At 43.5% G+C, this 27,795-nt stretch overlaps 1 protein-coding gene across 2 annotated transcripts; it reads right to left on the bottom strand.

Annotated features, from left to right (window-relative positions):
* Positions 1–7,229: 7,229 nt before the first annotated feature.
* On the bottom strand, positions 7,230–27,614 carry LOC138788468 (fatty acyl-CoA hydrolase precursor, medium chain-like). Of its 2 annotated transcripts, none has more exons than XM_069966344.1 (13): positions 27,508–27,614; positions 19,049–19,253; positions 14,575–14,713; positions 14,222–14,355; positions 13,835–13,988; positions 13,539–13,652; positions 13,316–13,411; positions 12,042–12,182; positions 11,250–11,327; positions 10,240–10,387; positions 9,407–9,556; positions 8,183–8,255; positions 7,230–7,949 (listed from the first exon to the last, which is right to left on the bottom strand). In XM_069966344.1, exons 1-13 carry the CDS (start codon positions 27,566–27,568, stop codon positions 7,772–7,774), a joined length of 1,671 nt encoding a protein of 556 aa, XP_069822445.1. In that variant the 5' UTR covers positions 27,569–27,614; the 3' UTR covers positions 7,230–7,771. The 2 variants fall into 2 exon arrangements, with proteins under 2 accessions (XP_069822445.1, XP_069822444.1); XM_069966343.1 differs by lacking the exon at positions 27,508–27,614 and adding an exon at positions 21,124–21,214.
* Positions 27,615–27,795: the final 181 nt, after the last annotated feature.

The raw sequence follows: 27,795 nt of genomic DNA, 5'->3' as shown, positions 1-27,795 counted from the left end.
TCTATGAAGGGGGATGCGCAGGGGGGCTATTCTATAAGGGGGGATGCACAGGGGGGCTATTCTATAAGGGGGGGTGCACAAGGGGGCTATTCTATGAGGGGGGATGCACAGGGGGATATTCTATTAGGGGGGGATGCACAGGGGGGCTATTCTATGAAGGGGGATGCGCAGGGGGGCTATTCTATAAGGGGGGATGCACAGGGGGGCTATTCTATAAGGGGGGGTGCACAGGGGGGCTATTCTATGAGGGGGGATGCACAGGGGGATATTCTATTAGGGGGGGATGCACAGGGGGGCTATTCTATGAGGGGGGATGCACAGGGGGATATTCTATTAGGGGGGGATGCACAGGGGGGCTATTCTATGAAGGGGGATGCGCAGGGGGGCTATTCTATAAGGGGGGATGCACAGGGGGGATATTCTATAAGGGGGGGTGCACAGGGGGGCTATTCTATGAGGGGGGATGCACAGGGGGATATTCTATTAGGGGGGGATGCACAGGGGGGCTATTCTATGAAGGGGGATGCGCAGGGGGGCTATTCTATAAGGGGGGATGCACAGGGGGGCTATTCTATAAGGGGGGGTGCACAGGGGGGCTATTCTATGAGGGGGGATGCACAGGGGGATATTCTATTAGGGGGGGATGCACAGGGGGGCTATTCTATGAAGGGGGATGCGCAGGGGGGCTATTCTATAAGGGGGGATGCACAGGGGGGCTATTCTATAAGGGGGGGTGCACTGGGGGGCTATTCTATGAGGGGGGATGCACAGGGGGATATTCTATTAGGGGGGGATGCACAGGGGGGCTATTCTATGAAGGGGGATGCGCAGGGGGGCTATTCTATAAGGGGGGATGCACAGGGGGGCTATTCTATAAGGGGGGGTGCACAGGGGGGCTATTCTATGAGGGGGGATGCACAGGGGGATATTCTATTAGGGGGGGATGCACAGGGGGGCTATTCTATGAAGGGGGATGCGCAGGGGGGCTATTCTATAAGGGGGGATGCACAGGGGGGCTATTCTATAAGGGGGGGTGCACAGGGGGGCTATTCTATGAGGGGGGATGCACAGGGGGATATTCTATTAGGGGGGGATGCACAGGGGGGCTATTCTATGAGGGGGGATGCACAGGGGGGCTATTCTATAAGGGGGGGGTGCACAGGGGGGCTATTCTATTAGGGGGGGATGCACAGGGGGCTATTCTATGAGGGGGGATGCACAGGGGGAGCTATTCTATAAGGGGGGTGCACAGGGGGGCTATTCTATGAGGGGGGGATGCACAGGGGGGCTATTCTATATGGGGGGGTGCATGGGGGGCTATTCTATGAGGGGGGATGGACAAGGAGGCTATTCTATATGGGGGGATGCATGGGGGGCTATTCTATGAGGGGGGATGCACAGGGGGATATTCTATTAGGGGGATGCACAGAGGGCTATTCTATAAAGGAGAATGCACAGGGGGGGTATTCTATTAGGGGGGGATGCACAGGGGGGCTATTCTATAAGGGGGGGTGCACAGGGGGCTATTCTATGAGGGGGGGATGCACAGGGGGGCTATTCTATGAGGGGGGGATGCACAGGGGGCTATTCTATGAGGGGGGGATGCACAGGGGGAGCTATTCTATAAGGGGGGGTGCACAGGGGGGCTATTCTATGAGGGGGGGATGCACAGGGGGGCTATTCTATGAAGGGGGATGCACAGGGGGCTATTCTATGAGGGGGGGATGCACAGGGGGCTATTCTATGAGGGGGGATGCACAGGGGGAGCTATTCTATGAGGGGGGGATGCACAGGGGGAGCTATTCTATAAGGGAGAATGCACAGGGGGAGCTATTCTATAAGGGGGGATGCACAGGGGGGGCTATTCTATAAAGGAGAATGCACAGGGGGGCTATTCTATGAAGGGGGATGCACAGGGGGGCTATTCTATATGTGGGGGTGCATGGGGGCTATTCTATATGGGGGGGTGCATGGGGGCTATTCTATGAGGGGGATGCACAGGGGGAGCTATTCTATGAGGGGGATGCACAGGGGGCTATTCTATGAGGGGGTGCACAGGGGGCTATTCTATATGGGAGGATGCACAGGGGGGCTATTCTATATTGGGGGGGATGCACAGGGGGGCTATTCTATGAGGGGGGATGCACAAGGGGCTATTCTATGAGGGGGGATGCACAGGGGGAGCTATTCTATAAGGGGGATGCACAGGGGGAGCTATTCTATAAAGGAGAACGCACAGGGGGGCTATTCTATGAAGGGGGATGCACAGGGGGCTATGCTATGAGGGGGGATGCACAGGGGGCTATTCTACGAGGGGGGTTGCACAAGGGGGCTATTCTATATGGGGGGATGCACGGGGGGGGGCTATTCTAAATGGGGGGATGCACAGGGGGGGGCTATCCTATATGGGGGATGCACAGGTGGGCTTTTCTTTATGGAGAGATGTGCAGCGGGGGGGGGGGGCTATTCTATATGGAGAGATGTGCAGCGGGGGGCTATTCTATATGGAGGGATGTATTGATGAGGATGTTGCTGGAGCAAGAAGCCTAAAATGTCTGTCTGACAGATCCCGTGGAGAGGAGTCATGGCCAGAGAAGCCGTCATGATGGCCGGAGCCAGATGGAGAAGAAAAGGAAAAGTGGACGTCTCTTCATGCAGAGAAGACGCCTACTGTGAGTCACTGAATGTAACTGCACTATAATAACTTATAAGGTCTTATAACTTATCAGGGGTGTCAAACTATGTCCCTCCAGATGTTGCAAAACTACAATTCCCGTCATGGTTTATCTGTCCAGTCATGATGGGATTTGTAGTGTTGTAACAACTGGAGGGACGGAGTTTGACAACTGTGTTCTATTGTCAGTGTTCTTATACCGGAGATAGATAGGAGATAGATAGGCGATAGATAGATAGATAGATAGATAGATAGATAGATAGATAGATAGATAGATAGATAGATAGGAGATAGATAGATAGATAGGAGATAGATAGATAGATAGATAGATAGATAGATAGATAGGAGATAGATAGATAATGGATAGATAGATAGGAGATAGATAGATAGATAGATAGATAGATAGATAGATAGATAGATAGATAGATAGATAGATAGATACAAAAAGGATCGCCCACAGCACTCCAGATAAGTTGAAAATTCAAAAAAAGTGTTTTATTCCATGATGGTGCAGCACAGCAAACAAGTCAAAAGTGCGACGTTTCGACGACCTACCGTCGTCTTTTTCAAGCATGACTAACAGAAAACAACAGACCTCTTTATACATGTGTGGTAATTAGTGCAGGGACGTGATTGGTGCACAGGTGTTGGATTAATCAGAGTTTGACAGGCAAACACAATGTGAATACATTCTGAGTGTATAATACAAAAAGTGAAAAATTAGTGTGTAATAAAAGATTAAGCTTAAGCCGGACGGCGGATTACATAATAATAAAGTTATGAACATAGATGAAAAAACATTTTTCTTTATATCATCACACTGTGATCCGGCTCACCACTCTGGCTGTTTGGGATTCAGGAACCTCAGGCAGACATACGCAGGTGCACTAAAGTGGAATGCTTTGTCAGTGCATCTACTGCGTGTAGTAACATTTCCTTGAGCGCTGTTCACATGGAAGTCTTGGTCAAGACCACCTGCTGGCACCCTCCTACAACAAGTTGTGCTGCTCTAGCTATACCTATACTAGATAGATAGATAGATAGATAGATAGATAGATAGATAGATAGATAGATAGATAGATAGATAGATAGATAGATAGATAGGAGATAGATAGATAGATAGGAGATAGATAGATAGATAGGAGATAGATAGATAGATAGGAGATAGATAGATAGATAGGAGATAGATAGATAGATAGGAGATAGATAGATAGATAGGAGATAGATAGATAGATAGGAGATAGATAGATAGGAGATAGATAGATAGGAGATAGATAGATAGGAGATAGATAGATAGGAGATAGATAGATAGGAGATAGATAGATAGGAGATAGATAGATAGGAGATAGATAGATAGGAGATAGATAGATAGGAGATAGATAGATAGGAGATAGATAGATAGGAGATAGATAGATAGGAGATAGATAGATAGGAGATAGATAGATAGGAGATAGATAGATAGGAGATAGATAGATAGGAGATAGATAGATAGGAGATAGATAGATAGGAGATAGATAGATAGGAGATAGATAGATAGGAGATAGATAGATAGGAGATAGATAGATAGGAGATAGATAGATAGGAGATAGATAGATAGGAGATAGATAGATAGGAGATAGATAGATAGGAGATAGATAGATAGGAGATAGATAGATAGGAGATAGATAGATAGGAGATAGATAGATAGGAGATAGATAGATAGGAGATAGATAGATAGGAGATAGATAGATAGGAGATAGATAGATAGGAGATAGATAGATAGGAGATAGATAGATAGGAGATAGATAGATAGGAGATAGATAGATAGGAGATAGATAGATAGGAGATAGATAGATAGGAGATAGATAGATAGGAGATAGATAGATAGGAGATAGATAGATAGGAGATAGATAGATAGGAGATAGATAGATAGGAGATAGATAGATAGGAGATAGATAGATAGGAGATAGATAGATAGGAGATAGATAGATAGGAGATAGATAGATAGGAGATAGATAGATAGGAGATAGATAGATAGGAGATAGATAGATAGGAGATAGATAGATAGGAGATAGATAGATAGGAGATAGATAGATAGGAGATAGATAGATAGGAGATAGATAGATAGGAGATAGATAGATAGGAGATAGATAGATAGGAGATAGATAGATAGGAGATAGATAGATAGGAGATAGATAGATAGGAGATAGATAGATAGGAGATAGATAGGAGATAGATAGATAGGAGATAGATAGATAGGAGATAGATAGATAGGAGATAGATAGATAGGAGATAGATAGATAGGAGATAGATAGATAGGAGATAGATAGATAGGAGATAGATAGATAGGAGATAGATAGATAGGAGATAGATAGATAGGAGATAGATAGATAGGAGATAGATAGATAGGAGATAGATAGATAGGAGATAGATAGATAGGAGATAGATAGATAGGAGATAGATAGATAGGAGATAGATAGATAGGAGATAGATAGATAGGAGATAGATAGATAGGAGATAGATAGATAGGAGATAGATAGATAGGAGATAGATAGATAGGAGATAGATAGATAGGAGATAGGAGATAGATAGATAGGAGATAGATAGATAGGAGATAGATAGATAGATAGATAGATAGATAGATAGATAGATAGGAGATATATAGATAGATAGATAGATAGGAGATAGATAGATAGATAGATAGATAGATAGATAGATAGATAGGAGATATATAGATAGATAGATAGATAGGAGATAGATAGATAGATAGGAGATAGATAGATAGATAGATAGGAGATAGATAGATAGGAGATAGGAGATAGATAGATAGGAGATAGATAGATAGGAGATAGATAGATAGGAGATAGATAGATAGATAGATAGGAGATATATAGATAGATAGATAGATAGGAGATAGATAGATAGATAGATAGATAGATAGATAGATAGATAGGAGATATATAGATAGATAGATAGATAGGAGATAGATAGATAGATAGATAGGAGATAGATAGATAGATAGGAGATAGATACATAGGAGATAGATAGATAGATATCCAGTAGGAAATAGCTATCTAGCAGTTCATTATGTATCTTTGATTACACATGAGATCACAACCAGCAGACACATTTTAATAATGAGAACCTTCTATGGGGATGATCCTGGTATTTGTACAGTGGATGTTAGTTAGTAATGGCGGTGGTGGTGAAGGGGTTGTGATATTTGTTTCTTTTATACTGGTATTATTGGTCTTGTTATACTGGATCTCAGTTATGGTGTGGTGGTATTAGTTAGTATGGGGTGGTAATGGTTGTGGTCACAGTGACAATATATGTTTCTTATATACTGGTGTATTGGATTTGGTCAGTAACGGTATATTTCTTCTATCCCCTATTAGTTCTGTTCTGGGGTCACATCCACACACTGATCCCCCACAGAACTCTGTATACTGATCTCTCACAAAGCCTCCAGTATACAATACACCAGGAATCCTCCAAGTACAACAGCTGCAAACACTACAACTCCCAGCATTTACTTACAGTCTGCAGCCCTCAGGATATGCTGGGAGTTGTAGTACATCCTCTGATAACAGCTGGTGCTGCAGAGATTCAGGGCTGATGGTTTTAACATGATAAGAGAACCAAAAGGGCATTACAGCACTGATAACAGGGTCACCGGGTACACAGCATGGTACCTTAAGGGTGCATTCACACAGACAGATTTAGCTGACAGATTTTTGAAGCCAAAGCCAGGAATGGAGTTGAAAAGAGGAGAAATCTCAGTTTTTCCTTTATTACCTGTTCTCTGCTTATAGTCTGTTCCTGGCTTTGGCTTCAAACATCGGTCAGATAAATCTCTCTGTTTAAAGGCACCCTAAGGTACTATGCTGTGCACCTGGAGCTAGGTTCCCTTTAATCCAATAGATGTATATCACAAGGGCTTTTCGTGGCTGGGAACACTGGCCACAATACTATAATTCTGTGGCGCATGTGTAATCTTCCTTTCCCGCACTTATTTGGGGAGGGTAATACCAGGTAAGGGCCAGGGTGGTGGATGGGCCGCTAGCCTGCCAGTCAAGGGCCAGTGCCGTGTGCTTGCCCCCCAGGCTAAAATCTGCCAGCCAGCCCCTGGTGGGCATCCAGGTTTTCCTTCTCTAACCCTCTTTTTCTTTCAGTTGAATCTGTAGCAGGCAAGTCAAACTGGTGTGGCCTAGAGTGTCTTTGCCCCAGGTCTGTGAAGCCTCTCCTTTTTTCCTCCCCTCCCTCCTCATCATTAGATACACTCCCAGGCAGGATTTCTATTCATTGCTCATCTAAACTGCACCTGTGTCGCAACGGCACAGGTGCACTGTTTGCATAAGTGATGAATAGGAAAAATCCTGCCTGTGGGCGTTCCTAATGATGAGGAGGGTGGGGAGAAAGAGAAGAGAGGCGCTGCAGACCTGGGGCACTGGTGCTCTAGGCCACACCAGTTTGAATTGCCTTCTACAGATTCAAACATAATTTTTTAGCTCTAACCAAGGCACTGGCCGCATTTCAAAAGATGCAACTGGTAAGAAGAACCTCCACAAAAACATTGTATGGATATTGTTTTTTAATTCCCTATTGAATACCAGCTAACTTCTGGTTGTTGCATTAATTGAGTTAGAAAAACAAAGTTAAAAACAGGCCATGTGTTATGTTTGTTTTCAATACTTTTCTGGAAAAATGCTATGTGTGAAAGCACCATAACTGGGTTGGCTAGCTAGCTTTCCTAGTTTAGTACTCCTTTATCTCATATACAACAAGTCTGAATGTATTTAAAATGTATACTGATTTCATATATTGAATATGTTCTTTCCATTTCTCTTTGCCTAGTATGCCTTTTCTGTCTACCAGTGGGCAATCACAGTTATGGACCTATGCCATGTAACCTACGTTGTTTTTGTAAAATATTTCTGGATCTCCTCTTCAGATATAGTAGGTGTAATTTGCACTGAAATAATTAAAAAGTGGATGGAAAAAGGGGATGGAAGCAGGGGTGACCCCCTTACTACACATGGCTGGTGTGTTATTGCAGGGACAATGTGTTATAGTCCATCGTCTTGAATGTTGTTTTCTAAACTGCTTTGAAGACATCTACAGCTCTGTGCGTTCCTGCTTTTCCTCTTGCATCCTCTGAGGAAGAACCTTGGTCCAGAATTCAAACTTTCCCGCCTTCAACTGTTTTGCAGCTTTCTGCTCCAAGTTAATTTGCATATAAACTTCATCCTGGTCATACTGTGACCAGTTAACTAGGCCCGGCCCATTGGGATCCCTGTGGAAGAGACAACAGGAGAAAGTAAAAAAATAAATGGAGAATGGACAGGGATATAATTTATGATGCTGCCCTGAGACACTTGTCAGAGACCTTGGAGGAGTCACGGGAATGTGGTGACTATAAAATAGGTTGTTCTGTTTCTAGAGCATACTGCACCCATAGTCTCCCCCAGCTACCATCAGCAACACACATAGAACATAATCCTGATGTCATATGCTACAGTCTCTTACCCAGTGCGGGCAAAGTTGGCCCAGTATTTCATAACAACCTTGCTCAGAACTTCCTCTTCTTCAGTGGAGGCTCCTGTTAGATTAATAAAAGCATAAAATTAGACCAGCAAATGGTCGTGTGCAAGACATAGAACCTAAAAAACTCAAATAGGTACTATGGGTATTAATATTGAATTTGCTATGAAAGCACAAAGGGGGAGATTTATCAAACATTGTGTAAAGGAACAGACAAGCAGTAGCTCACAGCAACCAATCAAATTGCTTATTTAATTTTTTAAAAAGCCCCTAAAAAATAAAAAAGCTGGATTCGTACTGGTTGCTATGGGCAACTGCTCCACTGTTCCCTTATACAAAGTTTGATAAATCTTCCCCTTTGTGCAATATTTAGTTAAGATGGCAAAGCACAAATAATTATTTGGCACACAAATTGTTATTGCTATAAAATTGCATTCTGCATCCCACAATCCACAAAATGGAACAATACATATATGAGAAATGTACAAATTGCATGAGGGTTTCAAAATACAATAAAGAAATGGATCTGAAAAGCAGATTGTACACAGCTCCTGACTATGCTCTCCAAAGTATCTAAAGGGGTTATGCAGCATTAGAAAAACATGGCCACTTTCTTCCAGAGACAACACCATTTTTGTCCCCAGTTTGGGTATTAGTTTTGGAACTCGGATCCATTGAAGTGAATGGAGCTTAATTGCAAACCACACCTGAACTGGAGACAAGAATTGTGTTTCTCTGGAAGAAAGTGGACATGTTTTTCTAAGGGTGCCTTTACACAGAGAGATTTATCTGGAAGATTTTTAAAGCCAAAGCCAGGAACAGACTATAAACAGGTAACAGGTCATAAAGGAAAGACTGAGATTTCTCCTCTTTTCAAATCCATTCCTAGCTTTGGCTTCAAAAATCTGTCAGATAAATCTCTCTCTGTGTAAAGGCACCCTCAGGCATATCATCAGTCACCAGGCAGATAATGCTCCATGTAGTAAGGCCAGCAATGAACGAGCATTTACTCTGCTTTGCAATTGTCCCTGCAGCCCGGGCCACATGATTACACCAGCTGTGTAAGAGGCTCAGTAAATGAGTGATCAGTAAAATCTGCACTCATTTACTAAGCGACTAGAGCTGTCAAATATGGCCTTTAGCCTTCATATATTCCTAAGCATCTGATCTGTATTGCTGAGGCCTCTGAACAGCTTTTAATTGGGTCACCTGCGAACAAAACGTCGCCCTCCAAAAACGGAGCTCCTATTACAAAGAACAACTCATCCCCGTGATCAGCCTTCACGAAGCCTGGCTTAGAGTCAGCAAAGAGCGAAGGACGGTGCTGGAACTCGTAGAAGTACGTGGGATGGCCAGAATCTGGAATGAAAGTAAATGTAGTGTTACACGAGGGACAGGAGAAGACCCCAACATCGTAGGAAGGACTGGAGAATGTTCCATGTTATACACAGAATTTCAGGGTAAATTCATTGTGTATATGGGGCATACAACATATATGTGGATATGTAAGGATGCTGGAGGGTAAGTAGACTGCAGAATAAAACTTCATCTTTAGAAGCCACCTTTATGGTGGCCCATGTACTCAGAAGCAAAATGAATAACTACTCAACAGGATGACTGCAGCAGATGAGGGTTGTAGTACTTGCAGAATGACTCACACAAACAACAAAGAAGTTAGGACCACATATAACCAGACAACACAATCCTACAGAAACAATGTGATGGGTGGATGAGACAGAATTACATACAGATCTAGCAACAAAAGCAGACAAGTAACAAAAAACTAAATGATACCTTTACAAATAACAGAGCGGGCAGGACAGAAAACACAAACCACACTAGGCAGCAATAATATCTTTGTGCAGAAGTAAATGGAGCCTATAAATTCCACAACCAGATACAACAAAAGCCCAGATTGTTTCCTCTACAAAAAAACGAACCACAACCAGTAACTGGACTGAGTGAAACAATTTACAATGACATGGCAGGAGTTGATCTTCCAATGCATGACAGGAAACTATCTTGCAACTTGTACTTCATACCTCTGTGATACATGGCAGTTTTCAGTGCTGGGATGACAAAGATGAGGTCTCCAACCAGATCTAAAAAGCGGTTACGGATTTCAGCAGGATCAGTCTCATCTCGGAAATACTCATCTATCAGAAGGCTGGTGGCACTGGAGACTGGACCCTGAAATTTTAGATATCTCAGAAATTCTTATAATGTGAACTGCATCTGAAGATGTCATTAACAAACAGAAGATACTCTGCTTCTGGTGGAATTATGGTCCTTTCTTCATTAGGCAGCATGAGGATGTTGGGACAGCAGGCCTGGATTGACAATCTGGTGGAACAGACAACTTCCCAGTGGGCCACCCAGATTACTAGTCCATGGGTCGCCTGTCTCTCTCTACACATTACACTGTGCTGTAACAAAAGTCAGTGCTGTGGCTATTCGCCGCCATTCTGTCCATCAGCCAGCTTCAGAGGGCTGCCAAATCCTGCCAACAGTACTGCACACACACACTGACAATATCTGTGACTGACACACTGTCATGGACATTGCACTGTGCAGGTAGTGCTGGGGGGGGGGGGGGGGGATGGGGGGAGTTGCTCAGGGTGCAGGAACGAGGGGGCACTGGCAAGTCACTGAAGTTGTATTGTGGCTGCCTAATACAGCATTTACTCCTACAGCCATTGGGTCAGAGAAGGGGTGGGGGGTGGCTGAAAGGTCAGCGCTCGCTTGCTGTCCACATTGCCCTGTGTAATAGGGGCTTAGAGCAAGTGCTCTGCTGGATCTTTTAAGTGTGCACAGGACCATAACAGAAGCTTTATACCCCTTTGGACACGGCATCTTTGGCAGGCACACTCTATAATGTGATTTCTGTGGCTTACATACATGTTTTGTGATGTTTTCTTTCTCCTATGACAGCAGATGTGGATATTTCATTAAACCACAGCTTGGCCATGAAATGACTGGTTATATTTTATATTTATTAGCATAGGAATTGTGATTTTATTTTACCCCAACCCCCTATATCCAGCTCTCCTACCAGTATGGGGAGGTTCTTTAGTATTTCATGCACTGTCTCTCTCTCCATTCCTTCTTGGAATCCTGTAATGTTCATAGTCTGAAAATGAAATAACAGTTTTTTAACAAGAAGTTATGTACAATACATGTCTGTATCGTATACAAAGAAACTCGAGACTGGTGAATAAGGCAAGTAATCAAATAAAGGAATGATAGTAGTATAACAGAATAAATAATAAATAACAATATGCATAAGCCAGAGGAGCTTATTATTGGCATCAGATTGAGAAGGAACACAAAGGGGGTGAGACTTCTCAAAAAGTCTGAAAGACTACACTAAGACAATTAAAACTTTTGATATGTCTCTCTCGGAGTCTAATATATGAACACATATTGGTAAATAAGGTTATTCTACTATTCCGACGTCTTTCAAGATTTCCTTCTTCTTTACATGTCAACTCTATTGTCTTTAGCCTAACATCCTGTCTAATGTACATTCTATAACATACTTTGTGTTCTGGTGTACCGAACACTTGAGCCAGGAATTCAACCAAATCTCCCTCCCACTACACTTTCTACAGGGTAGAAATAGAGTTGGGTGAATTCCTGGCTATAGTGTCCTGTATACAGGAAGTCCGTAGGGTATACAGTAGTCAGGACATTAGGCTGAAGACAACAGAACAGATGCAACAAGAACAGAAGGAAAGCATGAAAGACCACCTAAAGGTAGTAAAATAACTTAATTTACCAATATATGTGCAGCCATTAGACATCTATAAATAGATTTCTTTGGTGGACAATGCCTTAATCTTACCGATGGGAGAATCCATCCAAACTCCTGGTTTGTAACTCCAGTTAAAAATGGGACACCATTTGCCTCTTTGTTAGCCAAAATTTGCTCCACGGGTTTAGGGAAGAACGCTCCATCAATGCTTGCAGGCAGAGCCATCATTTTCTGCAAGTGAAGAAAGGTGGCAGATGAATAGCATCACATCATAGTCATCAAGAGGCATTACAATATTTGGGGTCATTCCTGAGGAAGCTGTTCTAAACAGCAAAAACATATGGAGTGGCAACACTGCACTGGGATTTTACACCCCAGGGGGGACATGCATGAAAAGGTGTAAATGCTTTTTTAGGTGCAGATGGGGCAAATCGCCATAAAAATATTTGCCAGTGGGGTGGAGAGGGGGAGTTACAGGGGGTGCGGCTGCATGCAGAGGGGGCGCGGCCTCTGTGTGCTCCACATTTATCATTTTTTCGGTAAAAAAATTATACTGAAATTATACGCCAGCTCTGAGGTTTCAAAATTTTCGCACTGACGGGCTCTGTGCAATCAGGATTTATGTAGAGGCAATGCGCCTCTCCATAAATCCCCTGAGCTCCGGAGCTGTGGGGACATTAGTAAGCCCGGCGTAAAAAACGCCGGACTTCATAAATCTCCCCCCCCCCAGGGGTGGCAGAAGTACTATTGATTGAGTGGGTGCTGCCCAGTGGTTACTCTTATTTTGACATAATGTAGACATTAAAATTACATATAAGTGTTTTTAACCTTCTGCCTGTTTTGCTGTTCGAGGCTGCCTATGACTATAGTACAGCGCTCTCTACAGCGAATGGTAATTGCTGTCACTGCTCACTCAGTTAGAACCATGAAAAGAACAAATAGTAATAGCAATCACTGCTCGCTGTGGAGAGGCTGCCACGCTGTGCTATAGCAATGGGCAGCCTCCACCCGTGTATAGTACAGGACCCTGCCTTCTAACGCGCAGGGGATTGGGAACTGCAGGGCTCAGACAGCTCTACAGTTCCCAACACAAACTTGTTGTCAGCAGAGGGGCTGTGTGGCCCCAGACTGCTGCCATTTAACATAAGCTGAGTAATAGAGAAAAAAACAATACATTAACCCAGTCAGGGTGGAAAGAATACACCACTTCCTGCAGGACATACAGCAGCTGATAAGTACTAGAAGACTTGTTTGCGATTATTTATCGTTATTCTCAGAAAACAAATAATCGCTTTGTCTGATAGGACCCTAAGTTTGCATTGGCTAGGGATTAGGCAGTTTTAGTAAATCTGCACGGATCATACCATAGATGCTCCAATAGATACAATCTCTTCTTCAGATTTTTCCTTCAGACAGTCCACCAATGTGTCTATACCACAGCCTGAAATATTGGCCACAATCTGCAGATATAAAACATAAATGTTTTGAGTGGAGTTTTCTGATCTAATACTGGATATTATTTTATCTTCTGCTCATGTTTTTGGTCTTTTATGCTGTTGGTGATTTCACAGTGTAACACATACTTACATTACTGACAAACACAACTTGTTCTGTCGATGAGGCCACCAAAGCTGGCATTATGGCTACACCGCTCTCTGCAATAGCTCTGTGGAATAAGCCTTTTGCTAATGGAGACGCCACCTGAATATATCAAATCAAATATATCAAATACTCATTAGGACATGGGATGATCAGAAACTATGCTTAACCTCTGCAGCACAATGGCTGCTCTATCAATATTGCACAGCATTCATTAATGGGTACGAACATGGCCTCACATTATCAGTCATAATAACCTTAATATCAGCATCACAACAACTTACCAGTGCAGAGACACTGACTCCCCCTGCAGACTCCCCAAATATAGTCACAGAGCTGGGGTCACCTCCGAAATTTGCAATGTTCTCCTGAACCCACTGAAGAGCTGCAACCTGATCCAAGAAGCCATAATTCCCAGGAGCTCGGTCATCTCCAGTACTAAGCAGAAGAAACAAACTCATTTACAGTATCTTTACTGAGTGACCTGTTATACACAGAGATCACAGTCTCAGATGAAGCAGTAGAAAACCTGTGCACAAACACTGTTACTTCACTACATACACATTTATCATTATGTAAAGCTGGGGGTCAGCATCCGGCCTTGTACTGTATGTATGCTGTTAGGGAATACTGAGGACTTGTACAATGAGTCAGTCACTGTAATACATTACCTGAAGAACCCGAGCAGCCCCAACCGGTACTGGATGGTGACGACTACAACATTCTCATAAGCAGCTAATGCAGAACCCTCAAACATCATGGCTCCTCCCATCACCAGCGCTCCTCCGTGTATGAACACCATGACCTGCACAATGAGATAAAGCCATCTATTACAGGTGCAACAAGTCAAGTTAGTGTGGATTAGATGGTCACACTGCACACCAAGTCTACCAGCTAGAGAATTGCCACGGGCACCAGGTCAGTCCTAACATAACTGGAATCTCTCAAGTCTGTATCTACCAAACACATACAGAAGTCATTTATATATAATCACTAGTTACACACACATACAAATGACACCTACAGGTAACTTCTTCCCTTTCACTCGATCAGTTGGCGTGAAGATGTTCAGATACAGACAGTCCTCAGAGACGGGAGGTAAAGTAAACTGGACTTTAACTTTCTCCAATAGCATCTCCATAAAATAGCGATCCTGCAGACACCTGTGCATAAACATATATATATATATCATAGATGGTGGAGTATCAAATGACTTCATAGACAAAAAAACACCTTGGGACATCTTGTGAGTAGAATAACCCACCAGGATGCCCCATAGTATCAGTGAGGTAGCATACATGGTTTCTATGGACATTGCTGGCTTGTATACCTCCACTAAGCATAAAAAAGGGAAATGTGCAATAAAAACACTTGGAGTAAAATCACTTTTTCAGCTCATTGCCAGCAATGTCCACTTTATTGGATCTCATTTTGATTTGTAAATCTTTTATATCTAGTAGCAAGTTTTTCTTGCAATTATAGGGGACATCAATGGGCTCCAACATGGCATCACCAAATGCTAATTTGTGTATTACTCATTGGTGGATGTCTATGTAGTGTACACCATGCCATAACCCCATTCACCTCCTCCTGCACCTCATTTATCAAGGTTTATGCCTGGAAACTTCAGAGCAGGCGTAAATTTTGGTGCAATTTCTCTGCCAGACGCAGGTCCCGCCAGTTATACTAAGTGCCTCGTAGTGAATCAGACAGGGTAATTGGGCGCAGGGCCTAATTTAAGACCAGCGTTTTGAGTACGCCGGCCTTAATAAATGTCCCCCTATGTGTCAATGTTTGGGTGGTATACATAACTGGAGGTATACATGACTTCCAGGACATTGTAATATTTGGCAAGGTAGATTGCATACAGAACTCCATATAAAAACAATTGTTGAAGTTTTAGAGGAGCCACCAGTTAACATAAAATATGTCTTCCTAAGAGTAAGTTATTCTGAGTTAAAGTGTCACCGTCGTTATAATTTTCAAAATCAAATCAACAGTAGATGTCATATAAAGCAAGTTTCGAATTTATATTATTTTTAGTTATCAAGGAAAACATAAGAGTGTTTAAACTCTTAAAAAAATAGACTAAACGCAGTAAGTCCGGGTCATCTGCACTCACAGAAAAGGCAGTGATTTGATTGATGGACACATTGAGCTGTGACTCTCTGTACTGGCTGGAATTCCTGTGTTTAGTCTCTTTTATTTTAAACCAGCACAAGTCAGAAAATCTGCCTTCAGGTTTTTCTGGTATAGCTTTGTTTTACAGCTTGATAAAATAAAGACTGTAAATGGCAAACTTGATGAATATTGCATCAAGTGTTGATTTAGATTTTGTATTACCAGATCTTAAGCGAATGTACCATCAGGTACATTTGCTTTAAAATGACCCACAGATAGAACGGTGCCAGCGCAGGCGCAGGGAAACTAGTGCCGTGATCCTTTTTTGAACCGCGGCCCAGTTCCCATGTAGGGCGCCATTCTATCTACGGGTACTGAGCCGGAGCTGAAGCACTGGAGGCGGGCAAACCCCGCCTCTTTATTATGCATCTCCATTAATTCTAATGAAGCCGTGTCACAGAGGGGTGGGGATTTCCTTTCACTGAGAGCAGGCCGTCCCACCTCCAGGTTTTTTTCCCCCTTCTCCTCTGTCCCCTATCCTATACTATACCACATTTGTTAAAGGGGTTATCCAGTGCTACAAAAACATGGCCACTTTTCCCCCTGTCTTGTCTCCAGATTGGGTGGGGTTTCAAACTCAGTTCCATTGAAGTAAATGGACCTTAAATTTAAACCACACCTGAACTGGAGACAAGAGAGGGGGAAAAGTGGCCATGTTTTTGTGACTCTGGATAACCCCTTTAAACCCCTATTTCACGACCTAATCTTCACAGCAAGCGAGCACTGACCTGTCAGATCAGTGCTTGCTTGCTCCTCATTTCCCCACCCGCTGCTGGTGCTATTACACGCACAGACAACAAGCTGGTAAGAGTGAAGGCGGGGCCGAAGATAGCGGCGGCAGCAGATTGCTGCTATCAGGGTCCTTTGTCTTTCAACATGTTGAAACACTTAAAAGGACAACTCCGGCGGGACCCCCCACCAAAAAAAAAAAAAAAACAGACACATACAGACACCATACTCACCATCCCTCCGGTGACGATCGCCACTCCATTCGCCCGCCATCCGCCTCACCGTCACCGCCGTCCGCCGTCCAGCGATGTCTCTTGCTTCCGGGTCCATGAGAGAGAAAAGGCTGCCAGTGCGCTTGCGCACCGGCAGCTTTTTCATTGGCTGGAGCGCATCACATGGCTTCCAGCAAGCTCAGCCAATCAGGGCTGAGGAAGCTGGAAGCCATGTCATGCGCTCCAGCCAATGAAAAGGCTCCTGGTGCGCATGTGCACCAGCAGCCTTTTCTCTCCCATTCACTGTCAATGAAGACGCCGAAGAGGAAGAAGACCCGGACCGCCCCCCCAGCTCTGACTTCACCCGACACCAGAGAAGAGGACCGTGACGACCGTAATAGGTAATGTATACATTCTTTAACTTCCGGGGTGGGGGGGTCGGAAAGTGGGGGAAGGGGGCCAGACCGGGTATTTAACCACATTGCAAAGTTATATAACTTTGTAATGTGTGTTAAATAAGCCAAAAAAATTTTTCGCCGGAGTTGTCCTTTAAAGACAACGATCAGCTGACACTGTGCATGTCGGCTGATCGATGCCTTTTATTACTCAAAGCGTAAAACTCGTCCGATAATCACTTCATGTAATAGGGTCTTTGAAGTGGGAAGTCATTTACTTCTTTGATGTTTATTTTACTTATCAGTATGTGCTTTGTACATTTGGATGTTAACCTTATTTCATTGTAACATATTCACTATGTAAAATATGTCAATTTTTTTTTTTTTAAATTATACCTTCGTGTTACTTTGCTGTATTCATTTCAACCAAAGCTTATGACTTGTATGTAAAATTTTAATTAAAAAATGTAAAAGAAACAAAAGATTTTGAAGCCTTTAAACTTATTGTAGATGATGAACAGAGACTGGAATCCTCCCTCAATATGATGGTGGGAAACTCCCATAAATGAAGCTATCCTAAACATATTACTGATATTGACAAGCAACATGTAAAGGCCTTTAATAGGGAGACTCTGTTACTAAGAAGAAGGTTCCAGCTCCGCCTAGATTCTCAACTTACGCATTTTTCATTTACACAGCATGATTATAAAGAACAACCATCCATACAGTGAAGAATTCCAGAACAGCCCCCCCTGTCTTGTAAATGAGGAACTAAATCAAAGGACAGATGGGTGAGAACTAAAGTACAGATTCCTAAGGGGCCAAAACAGTTATTGCTGGGTTCCCCTAAAAATGTATCCCTTCTTTGTTTAAACTATACTAATTTGGTGGTGTGCTTCTAAATATCTATATAGGCAGAACATCCTGCTGTGTAATAACATCATTATATTATGCTGTCCCTAAACATTGTACTGGACATAAAGAAAATGACTATTATGATTACTGATGAGATTCTAGTGATTTAGAAAGAGGCAATAGGCTGTCACGTCTCCATCCACTAAAACGTGTGCCTAGTGTTACAAAATAGTTTTCTAAACTTGCATGGTTTTGTTAGAGTAACCCTTTAGTGTGGAGACAGGATAGTCTCTCTCTGCTGTTACTGAACCCATGAGAGCAGTGCTGTTTGACAGTAATATACGCCGGACTTTCCTTCCCTTATTCTGGACAATCAAAGTATATACCCCTCTCTGCTATGCATTTTTAGTGTATTATATTGCTTGAAAAAAACCCTAATGTTCACTCATATGTTGTATACCTGTCATTGGCCGGGCTGCGCGCTTGGCTTCTGGCACCACCAGTCAGCTTAAGGTATGTGTCCTGTGCTTTGCAGACTAGTTGCTGTCCTGGACCTCTGAACCCTGAGTATTTGTGTTTTGTTTGTCTTGTCAACATTCTGTGTAATACCTGTACAGGCTAGTGACCGTCAACCAGTTGCCTGCTTCTGCTTAGGGCAGTCAAGGCACTTAGGCAGGGAAAGCGAGTGAATGAACTTATGTTTTTGCACCTTATCAACTTTTTTTATTTGTACACATAGAGAACATGGAGGTGTTGACTGCTGTTGCCTTGTGATGTAATTTCTTGGTGAGAAAGAGAGAGAAAGAGAGAGAAAGAGAGAGAAAGAGAGAGAAAGAGAGAGAAAGAGAGAGAAAGAGAGAGAAAGAGAGAGAAAGAGAGAGAAAGAGAGAGAGATAGAGAGAGAAAGAGAGAGAAAGAGAGAGAAAGAGAGAGAAAGAGAGAGAGAGAGAGAGAGAAAGAGAGAGAAAGAGAGAGAAAGAGAGAGAAAGAGAAAGAGAGAGAAAGAGAGAGAAAGAGAGAGAAAGAGAGAGAAGAGAGAGAAAGAGAGAGAAAGAGAGAGAGAGAGAGATTACATACACACACTAGACAATATGAATGTGTCCCAAACAACTCTATGTGCACTTACATTGGAGCATAGTCTGAGGCCTCCCTGATAGAGTTCCATGCTTTGGCAGGTTCCGGGGCTGCAAATCTCAATGAGCCAACTGGAGGTTTAGCAAAAGGAACTCCGTAGAAAGCATCGATAGTCCTCTCTTTTCCCTTCACATGCAGCGTCTTTCCTCGCAGCTTGCCATACTGTGTTTCCACTTGAGTATGGCCATCCTCCTGACCTAAAGTCACAGAAACCAGAAGATTATTGGATGCAATAGAGTATGTTTCCATCATCATGTTGTGTACTCCAGTCACAAGCAGGGCTGCAGTCACTATTGTGCGGTTACATCATGCCTTGAAGATGACTACATGGAATCTGTCAGTACCGCACAGATAAACACACCCCGAGAACGACCTCATCTCATCTAAACTTATTCTCAATAAACAGGTTAGGAGTAACAAGCTGATCAGTGGAGTTCCCAGCGGTCAGAGCCACATAATCCCAAGAGCAGGGAAGTATTTGTCCCTTGCATGAATGGAGTGCAGTGTGTCCATGGTCAGCGGTCTATTCATTGTCTATGGGGCCACCAAACATTTCCATGGGGCCACCAAACATTTCCGAGTGCTGAACTTGGAAATGTTCAGTGGCACTATAGACAACGAATGGTGAATATGGGATAACTTAATGAGATAAGAATTCTCCTTTAAGTTTTCCTTTTACTTTATGGTATCAATTTAGCCTACATTTTAAAATCAGATAAGTCACAAATAATAATTTTCGCCATTGTACCATTTACATATAATAAAGGCTCTCTTAAAAGGAATGAATTAAAAATTGACCGCGCAAACAGCCCAACCGGACAATAGATCAATACTTGTAATGGCTCTAACTAATTGGCGCTCGTTTGCTGCCGCTAGTTGGGCAGTATAAAAGGGCCTTAAAGCAGCAGGCTTAAAGGAAACCTATGAACTTGTTGTTATGTACCTGTAGGTGAAGTGATAATGATTCCACCGGTTTGTTTTATGTGGATCAGTTTCTCTGCGGAATCCAGCCTGCCTCAGTGTCATCTCCGCTGTCGCCGCTCTCCGCTCAAAGAAGTAACAGGACAACGGACTGATCCACATAAAACAAATATTGGTGGAATCATCATCACTTCACCTACAGGTACATAACAGCAAGTTCATAGCTTCCGTTTAAGCCTGCCTGCTTTAAGGCCCTTTCACACTGTCCAACTAGAGGCAGCAAAGGAGCGCCAATTAGTGAGAGCCATTACAAGTATTGATCAATTGTCCGGTTGGGCTGTTTGTGCAGTTTAATTCATCCCTTTTAAGAAAGCCTTTATTATATGCAAATGGTACAATGGCGAAATTATTATTTGTAACTTATCTGATCTTGAAATATAGGCCGAATTGATACCATAAAGTAAAAGGAAAACTTAAAGGGGTATTCTTATCTCATTAAGTTATCCCATATTCACCATTCATTGTCTATAGTGCCACTGAACATTTCCAAGTTCAGCACTCGGAAATGTTTGGTGGCCCCATAGACAATGAATAGAGCACTGACCCTGCACACACAGTGCACTCCATTCATGCCATTTTGCCTGATTTACATAGTGTGAACAAACCGTTACTCTAAAACAATGCTATGGATCCACATAAAATGAACATAGCTGGAATTATCATGACTTCACCTCCAGGTACATAAACAAAACAAAAACTGTCCAGAGTAGGAGAGGCTTTCTATGGGAATCCACATAGAAAACCTCTCCTGCTCTGGACAGTTCCTGTCTCAACCAGAGATGTCACCAGAGAGCACTATGTTAGACTAAAAATATAACACCATTTCCTGCAGGACGCACAGTAGCTAATAAGTATGGGAAGACTTGAGATTTTTAAATAGAAGTAAATTACAAATCTATATAACTTTCTGACACCAGTTGATTTGAAAAAAAAAAAAATAAATCTGGACAACCCCTTTAACTCTGGTGATTTGAATTCTAGAAAGACACATCTTTACACCGGATAAAATGTACAGTCATCCTATGTTGGCAAAACCATCTGTTCCCCTGCATAATAGGAGTCTTTGAGGGTCTCTTTCCTGCTTACCATTTTGTATATCAATCTGCAGAACTGTGACTGCTTCTGGTTCCAGACCATAATGTTCCTGCTGTACATTGTACATTTTAATACGATTATATATTGTATAATACAGCTTGGGCCTTGTATAAGCACCATCAGTATCTACAACGGTTCCGCTATTATCACTTGTAAGTGGAGTCTTGACATTAGAGTGGATAGTATAAACAGGTATTTTATTGGGTTCTACGTCCCCTCCTTCCTTTATTCCCAACATACCTGAAAGACACAAATGATTTTCTAGATGCCTTGGATGAAGTTGTATGGCTCCCCGGGTATTCTCTGGCGTCCGTGGACGTGGAGAGCCTCTACACCCGCATCCCTCATGATGCGGGTGTGGAGGCTATTGACCACGCCCTCGGGCGTACGGAGCAATCCATGCCCTTTAGAGATTTCATTAAAGAGGCTTTGCTTTTTGTTTTATGTAACAATTGTTTCTTGTACGAGGGAGATTGGTACCGTCAGGAGACCGGAACTGCGATGGGCACGCCGGTCTTCTGTACGTACGCCAATCTCTTTCTATCTTGGTTTGAACATAAATATGCCCATAACCCTTTTATACAAAACATTGTTTCTTTTTTTCGTTTTGTTGACGACATTTTCATTATTTGGAGTGGTTCCCCAGAGCAATTTACTGATTTTGTTTCTTTTCTTAACAACATTAACCAGGTTAATATGTTTTTTACCTCTTCTTTTGGGGGTCAATCCTTGGAGTTCCTTGACGTAAAAGTTGACGTCATAGATAATAAGATTTACACTAAAGTCTTCTGTAAAAGTACCGCCTCTAATTCTCTTCTCCACTTTTCTAGTTCCCTCCCTGACACTGTTAAAAAATCTATTCCTTACAGTCAGATGGTCCGCCTCCGCCGGATCAATAACACGGACGAGGCATTCCACCTGCAAGCAGTAGAACTTAAAACACGCCTCTTGGCTAGAGGTTACCCACAAAATATTATAGACACTGCGTACAAGAAAGCTGCAGCCCGTAGTCGCCCCTCCCTTCGCAAGTCACACAGCCAGACACGTTCTAATAATTATGATGTAACGGGCAAAAGGTTCACATTTGCGTTGCAAAATTCGCCTATGAACCAGTTCATCTGTAATGTAATTTACAAACATTGGTTCCTTTTGGAACAAGACACTGATCTCAGGGATGTGGCTGCGAGAAAGCCGATACTATAGGCGACTCCCTCAAAGCCACCTCCCCTAAAACTAAACAGACCTGGCTACAACGCTCCCTACCTAAGGGCAATAAGAAATGCGGACAATGCCAGTATTGCCCGCAATTGCTCACCAAAGCGTATATTAGACTGGGAGATCAGGAGTGCTTCATCAAAGAAATGATAACGTGCAAGACAACACATGTCATATACGCCATCATTTGCCCGTCTCCATTTTTACGTGGGTAAAACCAAAAGGGCACTATGGGTCCGATTTAAAGAGCATCTCTACTCCCTTAGAACAGGGAAGGGGGTCCCCCGACTAATAGATCACGTTCGCACAATACATGCTAACGACCCTAAATGTCTGAAATATATTGGGCTTGAAAAGGTTAACCCTCCAAACGATGGCAGCGATTGGTTAAAAAACTTACTAGTGAGAGAAACTTTATGGATTACAAAGTTGAATGCTGTTGGCCCTCTGGGGCTTAATGAGAGAAATGACTTGAACGTACTGCTGCCTTAATGTATTTAGTGTTTTTTTGTTAACTTGTTTATAGCAAAAAAGATTTGGATTGTATTCAATTGTTATAAGAGCACCTCCCCTTCCTCTGACGTGTTCACAACCAGACGAAGCCCGACACAGGGCGAAAACGTTCATTGCACTAGTGACGCTCCCTGCTTCTACCACCTTCCCCCTTCTCAGCTGAGTGTACCATGTTCCTCTAAATAAAGGATATTCACGACCCCAAGCGGTGAGTGCCAACTTCTGTTCCTCTTTATCAGTATAAACAGGTATATGCTGCTGTATATTATCAGACAATGCTCCATGGTAATTTTTTACAATCGCTGCAGTTACTATGCATGGGAACAAGGTACAGGTCACAGCATTTTTACCCAGTGGTCACATGATCAGCTAGTAAGGCACAATACAAAATAATACTTGCTCTACTTCACCCAACCCATATACGATACAATGAAATAATATTTTGTTACCACGACCCCTCCCATAACAGTGCAATGATTCAGCAAATGATCGCTATTCTCAGTAAAATATCAGTTACCTGGAGAGAGACATTATAGGGGATCTCTCAGTTCTGGCAGAGAAAAGGTTAAATTGTCAGTGTTATTATGTTCTCTTCAGTGGATAAGGTGAATACAAGTTCTGAGGCTTTCTCCAGACTTACTTGGTGCATAAACTTTTTTACCTTGAAAAAATGCTTAAAAGAACTGCACCTCCGTGATGCATTTTTGTGGTGCCCCCCCCCCCCCCCCCCCCCCAAAAAAAATAATGTGAATCGATTACATACAATTTGTATGTGGCGTTTTTCTCTTTACAAGTGATGTGATTCTTTGATCACGTCATTCAAGGATATTGAAAAATATGAGGGGGAAACACCAGACCACACTTGTTTACACCTGTTTTTCTTAAGGCCCTATTCCACGGAACAATTATCGTCCGTATTCGGCCGATATCGGCCGCTACGGACGATAATCGTCCTGTGGAATAGAGTGCAACGATCAGCCGACATCGTTCATGTCGGCTGATCGTTGCAGTCGCTTGTTTTTCAACATGTTGAAAAACAAGCGACTGATATAGCAGCGATCTGCTGCCGTCGCTCCGTTGAATAGGAGCGTCGGCAGCAGATGCTGCTATATCCTATGGGCTGCCCGGACGATCAGCGATCCCCCGGGCAGCCCCCCCGCAGCTCCCCGCCGCCCCCTCCCGCACTCACCCGCTCTCTGCAGCCGCGTTGAATAGCAGCGGCAGCGAGCGAGGAGCAAACGAGCGCTGAGAGCGCTCGTTTGCTCCTCCTAACGACCCGTGTAATAGGCCCTTTAGCTTTTTATTAAAGTCTCCCACACACTCTCGTTTTCACTAGAAGATTGCAGGTATCTACCCATTACATGTATGCCCACAGAAAAGACCGATCAGCCAAAGAACAAAAGATTCCTCGTTTACCAGCTGATCTCTGGCCCTTTTACACAGGTCGAGTATTGGCAGTGAGGTTTTCGTGTATAAGGACCCTAACCCACAGCACAGGTGGATGCAGACCATGAATAAAACAGTTTTTTCTAGAGAGATATTGAATCATTGAATACCAATCACAAATCTTGGACTTAAAGGAGAAGTCTGGCAATATTTTTTATTAAAGTATAGTACTTTAATAGTGATTTTTTTCCCTGCACTTACTACTGCATCAAGGCTTCACTTCCTGGATAACATGGTGATGTCACGACCCAACTTCCAGAGCTGTGCGGGCTGTGGCTGCTGGAGAGGATGATGACAGGGGGACACTGGGACACAGGGCACTGGAGGGATGCTGAGCATCCCTCTGCCACAGCCCGCACAGCTCTGGGAGTCAGGTCGTGACATCACCATTTTATCCAGGAAGTGAAGCCTTGATGCAGTAGTGAGTGTAGGGGAAAAAGCACTTTATAGGCATTCCAGTAATAAGTGTATATTGGTGATTTGTATAACTTTTGGGGGGCAATACAATACTTCAATAAAAATTTTTGCCGGGCTTCTCCTTTAAAATATTGCACAAACCCCACAAACTCTATCGTATTGTTGATATGTCCCAAAGGGCAGGCAAGCATACATCACTTCACTCACCCATAATGTATCAGTGACTCCCCTGCAAGCAGTCCTGATGTACGTTTCCTTCATAAAGATTACGAAACATATGTCGGGACTGCTTGCAGGGGAGTCACTGATACATTATGGGTGATGAAGTGATAGATATATATATATATATATATATATATATATATATATATATATTATAAATCATGTTTATATATATTGTTTTCCTTTAACCAAGAAGATACATGGAAGTAAGGATTTACAGTTTTTTGGACAAATTGTTCAAAATAAAAAAATATATAAAAAAATAGCATGATACTATATGGGAATTTGTTAGGAACCGGTGACACCAGACACACAGAGACAGTGAGCCCTAAGCTCAGCCCCGCCCACTGTCCTCTACCTACTTGCCACAATCCGCCCTAAGATGGCGGCGAGCAACTGGGCGGCAGTCCCTACACTGGCTAGGTGGGACACAAAGACAAGACAGACAGACAAAACACAATAAAGAATAGTCGACAGTCCGGGTCACAACAATCAGGCAGCACAGTACAAAATCACAATCCTATAATCAGAGTCAACAAACAAGCGATATGGTAAGGGGCAGGCAGCTAGCAAGGATAGTCAGAACACAAAGCAGTAGTCAGGAGATGCAAAGAAACAGAATCCACAAGCAGGCAGAGACTAAGTCAATAACCAGCAATGATATCCAAGACTGAGGTAGTTATATAGGAGGCCAGGGTTCTGATCCAGAACGTAATTGGACCATCCCCCTGATCTCCAAGCACAGACAGCTGAGAACAAAACAGATCCACTGGCAGGAAGACCTGTCAGTCATAGCAGAACCAAAACACAGATTAACCATGACATGGCCAGACAGAACTCAGCAGGTGAAGTCGGGTGTGTCTCCCAACCCAGGTGAGCAATAAACCAGAGTTCACACAGAGCAAAACAAAACACAGAAACAGGATACAAGAAAATCAGTGCCTTCTCGGCCGAACAGCACGAGCAGAGGGACGCATAATGCTCTGCAGAGATACCATCCTGACAGAATTCTAATCCAATGCTCATGGGCATCACAAGTGACCTAGGAATGAGCAGAGACTATCTGCTGAGCTGTTACTCAGCAGGTTATCAGCAACCTTTGTAACAACCCCATAAATGTAGCAGTGTCAGCAGCCCAGGGACATTGCCACACCAAGATTTATATTGCACTAACATAGTCCACCGATCTGTACAACCAGAGGCACAAATACTACAGAGGCACAATATTACATTCTATAGGACAGAGGACCTACTGAACATAAGAGCTTACACTTCACATAAGAAAGTACCCTGCTGACCATGAAAGCTTACACTCTACTTAAGAGATGATAAAGGTGATCAGTAAGGGTTTACACTCAACGTGAGGACCTACCTGACCATAAGAGCTTACACTCCTTCGAGAGAGAACCCTGCTGACCATAAAAGCTTACACTTCACTGGAGAAATGACCCAGCCGACCATAAGAGCTTACACTCCTTCGAGAGAGGACCCCACTGACCATAAGAGCTTACACTCCATAGAGGGAGGACCCCGCTGACCATAAGAGCTTACACTCCATAGAGGGAGGACCCCGCTGACCATAAAAGCTTACACTCCATAGAGGGAGGACCCCGCTGACCATAAGAGCTTACACTCCATATAGAGAGGACCCCACTGACCATAAGAGCTTACACTCCATAGAGGACCCTGCTGACCATAAGAGCTTACACTCCATAGAGAGAGAACCCCGCTGACCATAAGAGCTTACACTCCATAGAGAGAGGACCCCGCTGACCATAAGAGCTTACACTCCACTGGAGAAATGACCCAGCTGACCATAAGAGCTTACACTCCACTGGAGAAATGACCCAGCTGACCATAAGAGCTTACACTCCATAGAGAGAGGACCCCGCTGACCATAAGAGCTTACACTCCACTGGAGAAATGACCCAGCTGACCATAAGAGCTTACACTCCATAGAGAGAGGACCCCGCTGACCATAAGAGCTTACACTCCATAGAGAGAGGACCCCGCTGACCATAAGAGCTTACACTCCATAGAGAGAGGACCCCGCTGACCATAAGAGCTTACACTCCATAGAGAGAGGACCCCGCTGACCATAAGAGCTTACACTCCATAGAGAGAGGACCCCGCTGACCATAAGAGCTTACACTCCATAGAGAGAGGACCCCGCTGACCATAAGAGCTTACACTCCATAGAGAGAGGACCCCGCTGACCATAAGAGCTTACACTCCATAGAGAGAGGACTCCGCTGACCATAAGAGCTTACACAGTATGAGTGGCCTCCACTGGCCATAAAGGCTAACACTGCAAAGGAGACAGGACCCCACTGAACATAAGAGCTTACACTCTACAGGACAGAGGACACAATTGATCCTCAAAACTTCTGAAGGGGAAAGGCCCCTGCTGACCAAAGAGCTGCCAAAAGATTTTCTGGAACTTTTTTCGTCTGTTACTGCTCTCCGAGTAATGTGGCAATGTCATTGTGATTCTGCACATTGCACAATAAAGCTCCTGTGTTGCCGCCAGTGTAAAGTTCATTGTAATGTCAGTGTCCTCACCTGATGCCAGGACCCCCAGAGCCAGGGTGCACAGCACAGCTACTCTCAGCAAAGAACCCATCAGTGTGGAATAGGCAGAATCCCAAACACCCCAAGCTATTTCTTCCTAGTGTGGCAGCCTCTCAGGGATGAGACTTACCAAGCAGGGCGGGGCTGTTCCTGGACTTGTGATTGGCTGCTGATGGTGTCAATCATATTACAGCCTGGCCTATTTCAGAACATGTAGATAAGTGTCATCTATAAGAGCAACATCAACAGGGTTACTTTTATACAATGAACATCACACAA

Source organism: Dendropsophus ebraccatus, chromosome 4, assembly GCF_027789765.1.
Source record: "Dendropsophus ebraccatus isolate aDenEbr1 chromosome 4, aDenEbr1.pat, whole genome shotgun sequence".
In the NCBI taxonomy this organism is placed as follows: Eukaryota; Metazoa; Chordata; class Amphibia; order Anura; family Hylidae; genus Dendropsophus; species Dendropsophus ebraccatus.
The sequence above is the reverse complement of the archived record's forward strand: the minus strand, read 5'-3'. Positions and strand labels throughout refer to the sequence as shown.

Bases quoted from the DNA above. Each gene is read 5' to 3' on its own strand.
- LOC138788468 (XM_069966343.1), bottom strand. From the start codon at position 21,199: ATGTACAATGTACAGCAGGAACATTATGGTCTGGAACCAGAAGCAGTC. The intron at 13,989-14,221 runs GTAATGTATTAC...TCTTCTGCTTAG, and splicing joins GGGCTGCTCGGGTTCTTCAG to TACTGGAGATGACCGAGCTC. The intron at 13,653-13,834 runs GTAAGTTGTTGT...TGATATATTCAG, and splicing joins GAGTCAGTGTCTCTGCACTG to GTGGCGTCTCCATTAGCAAA.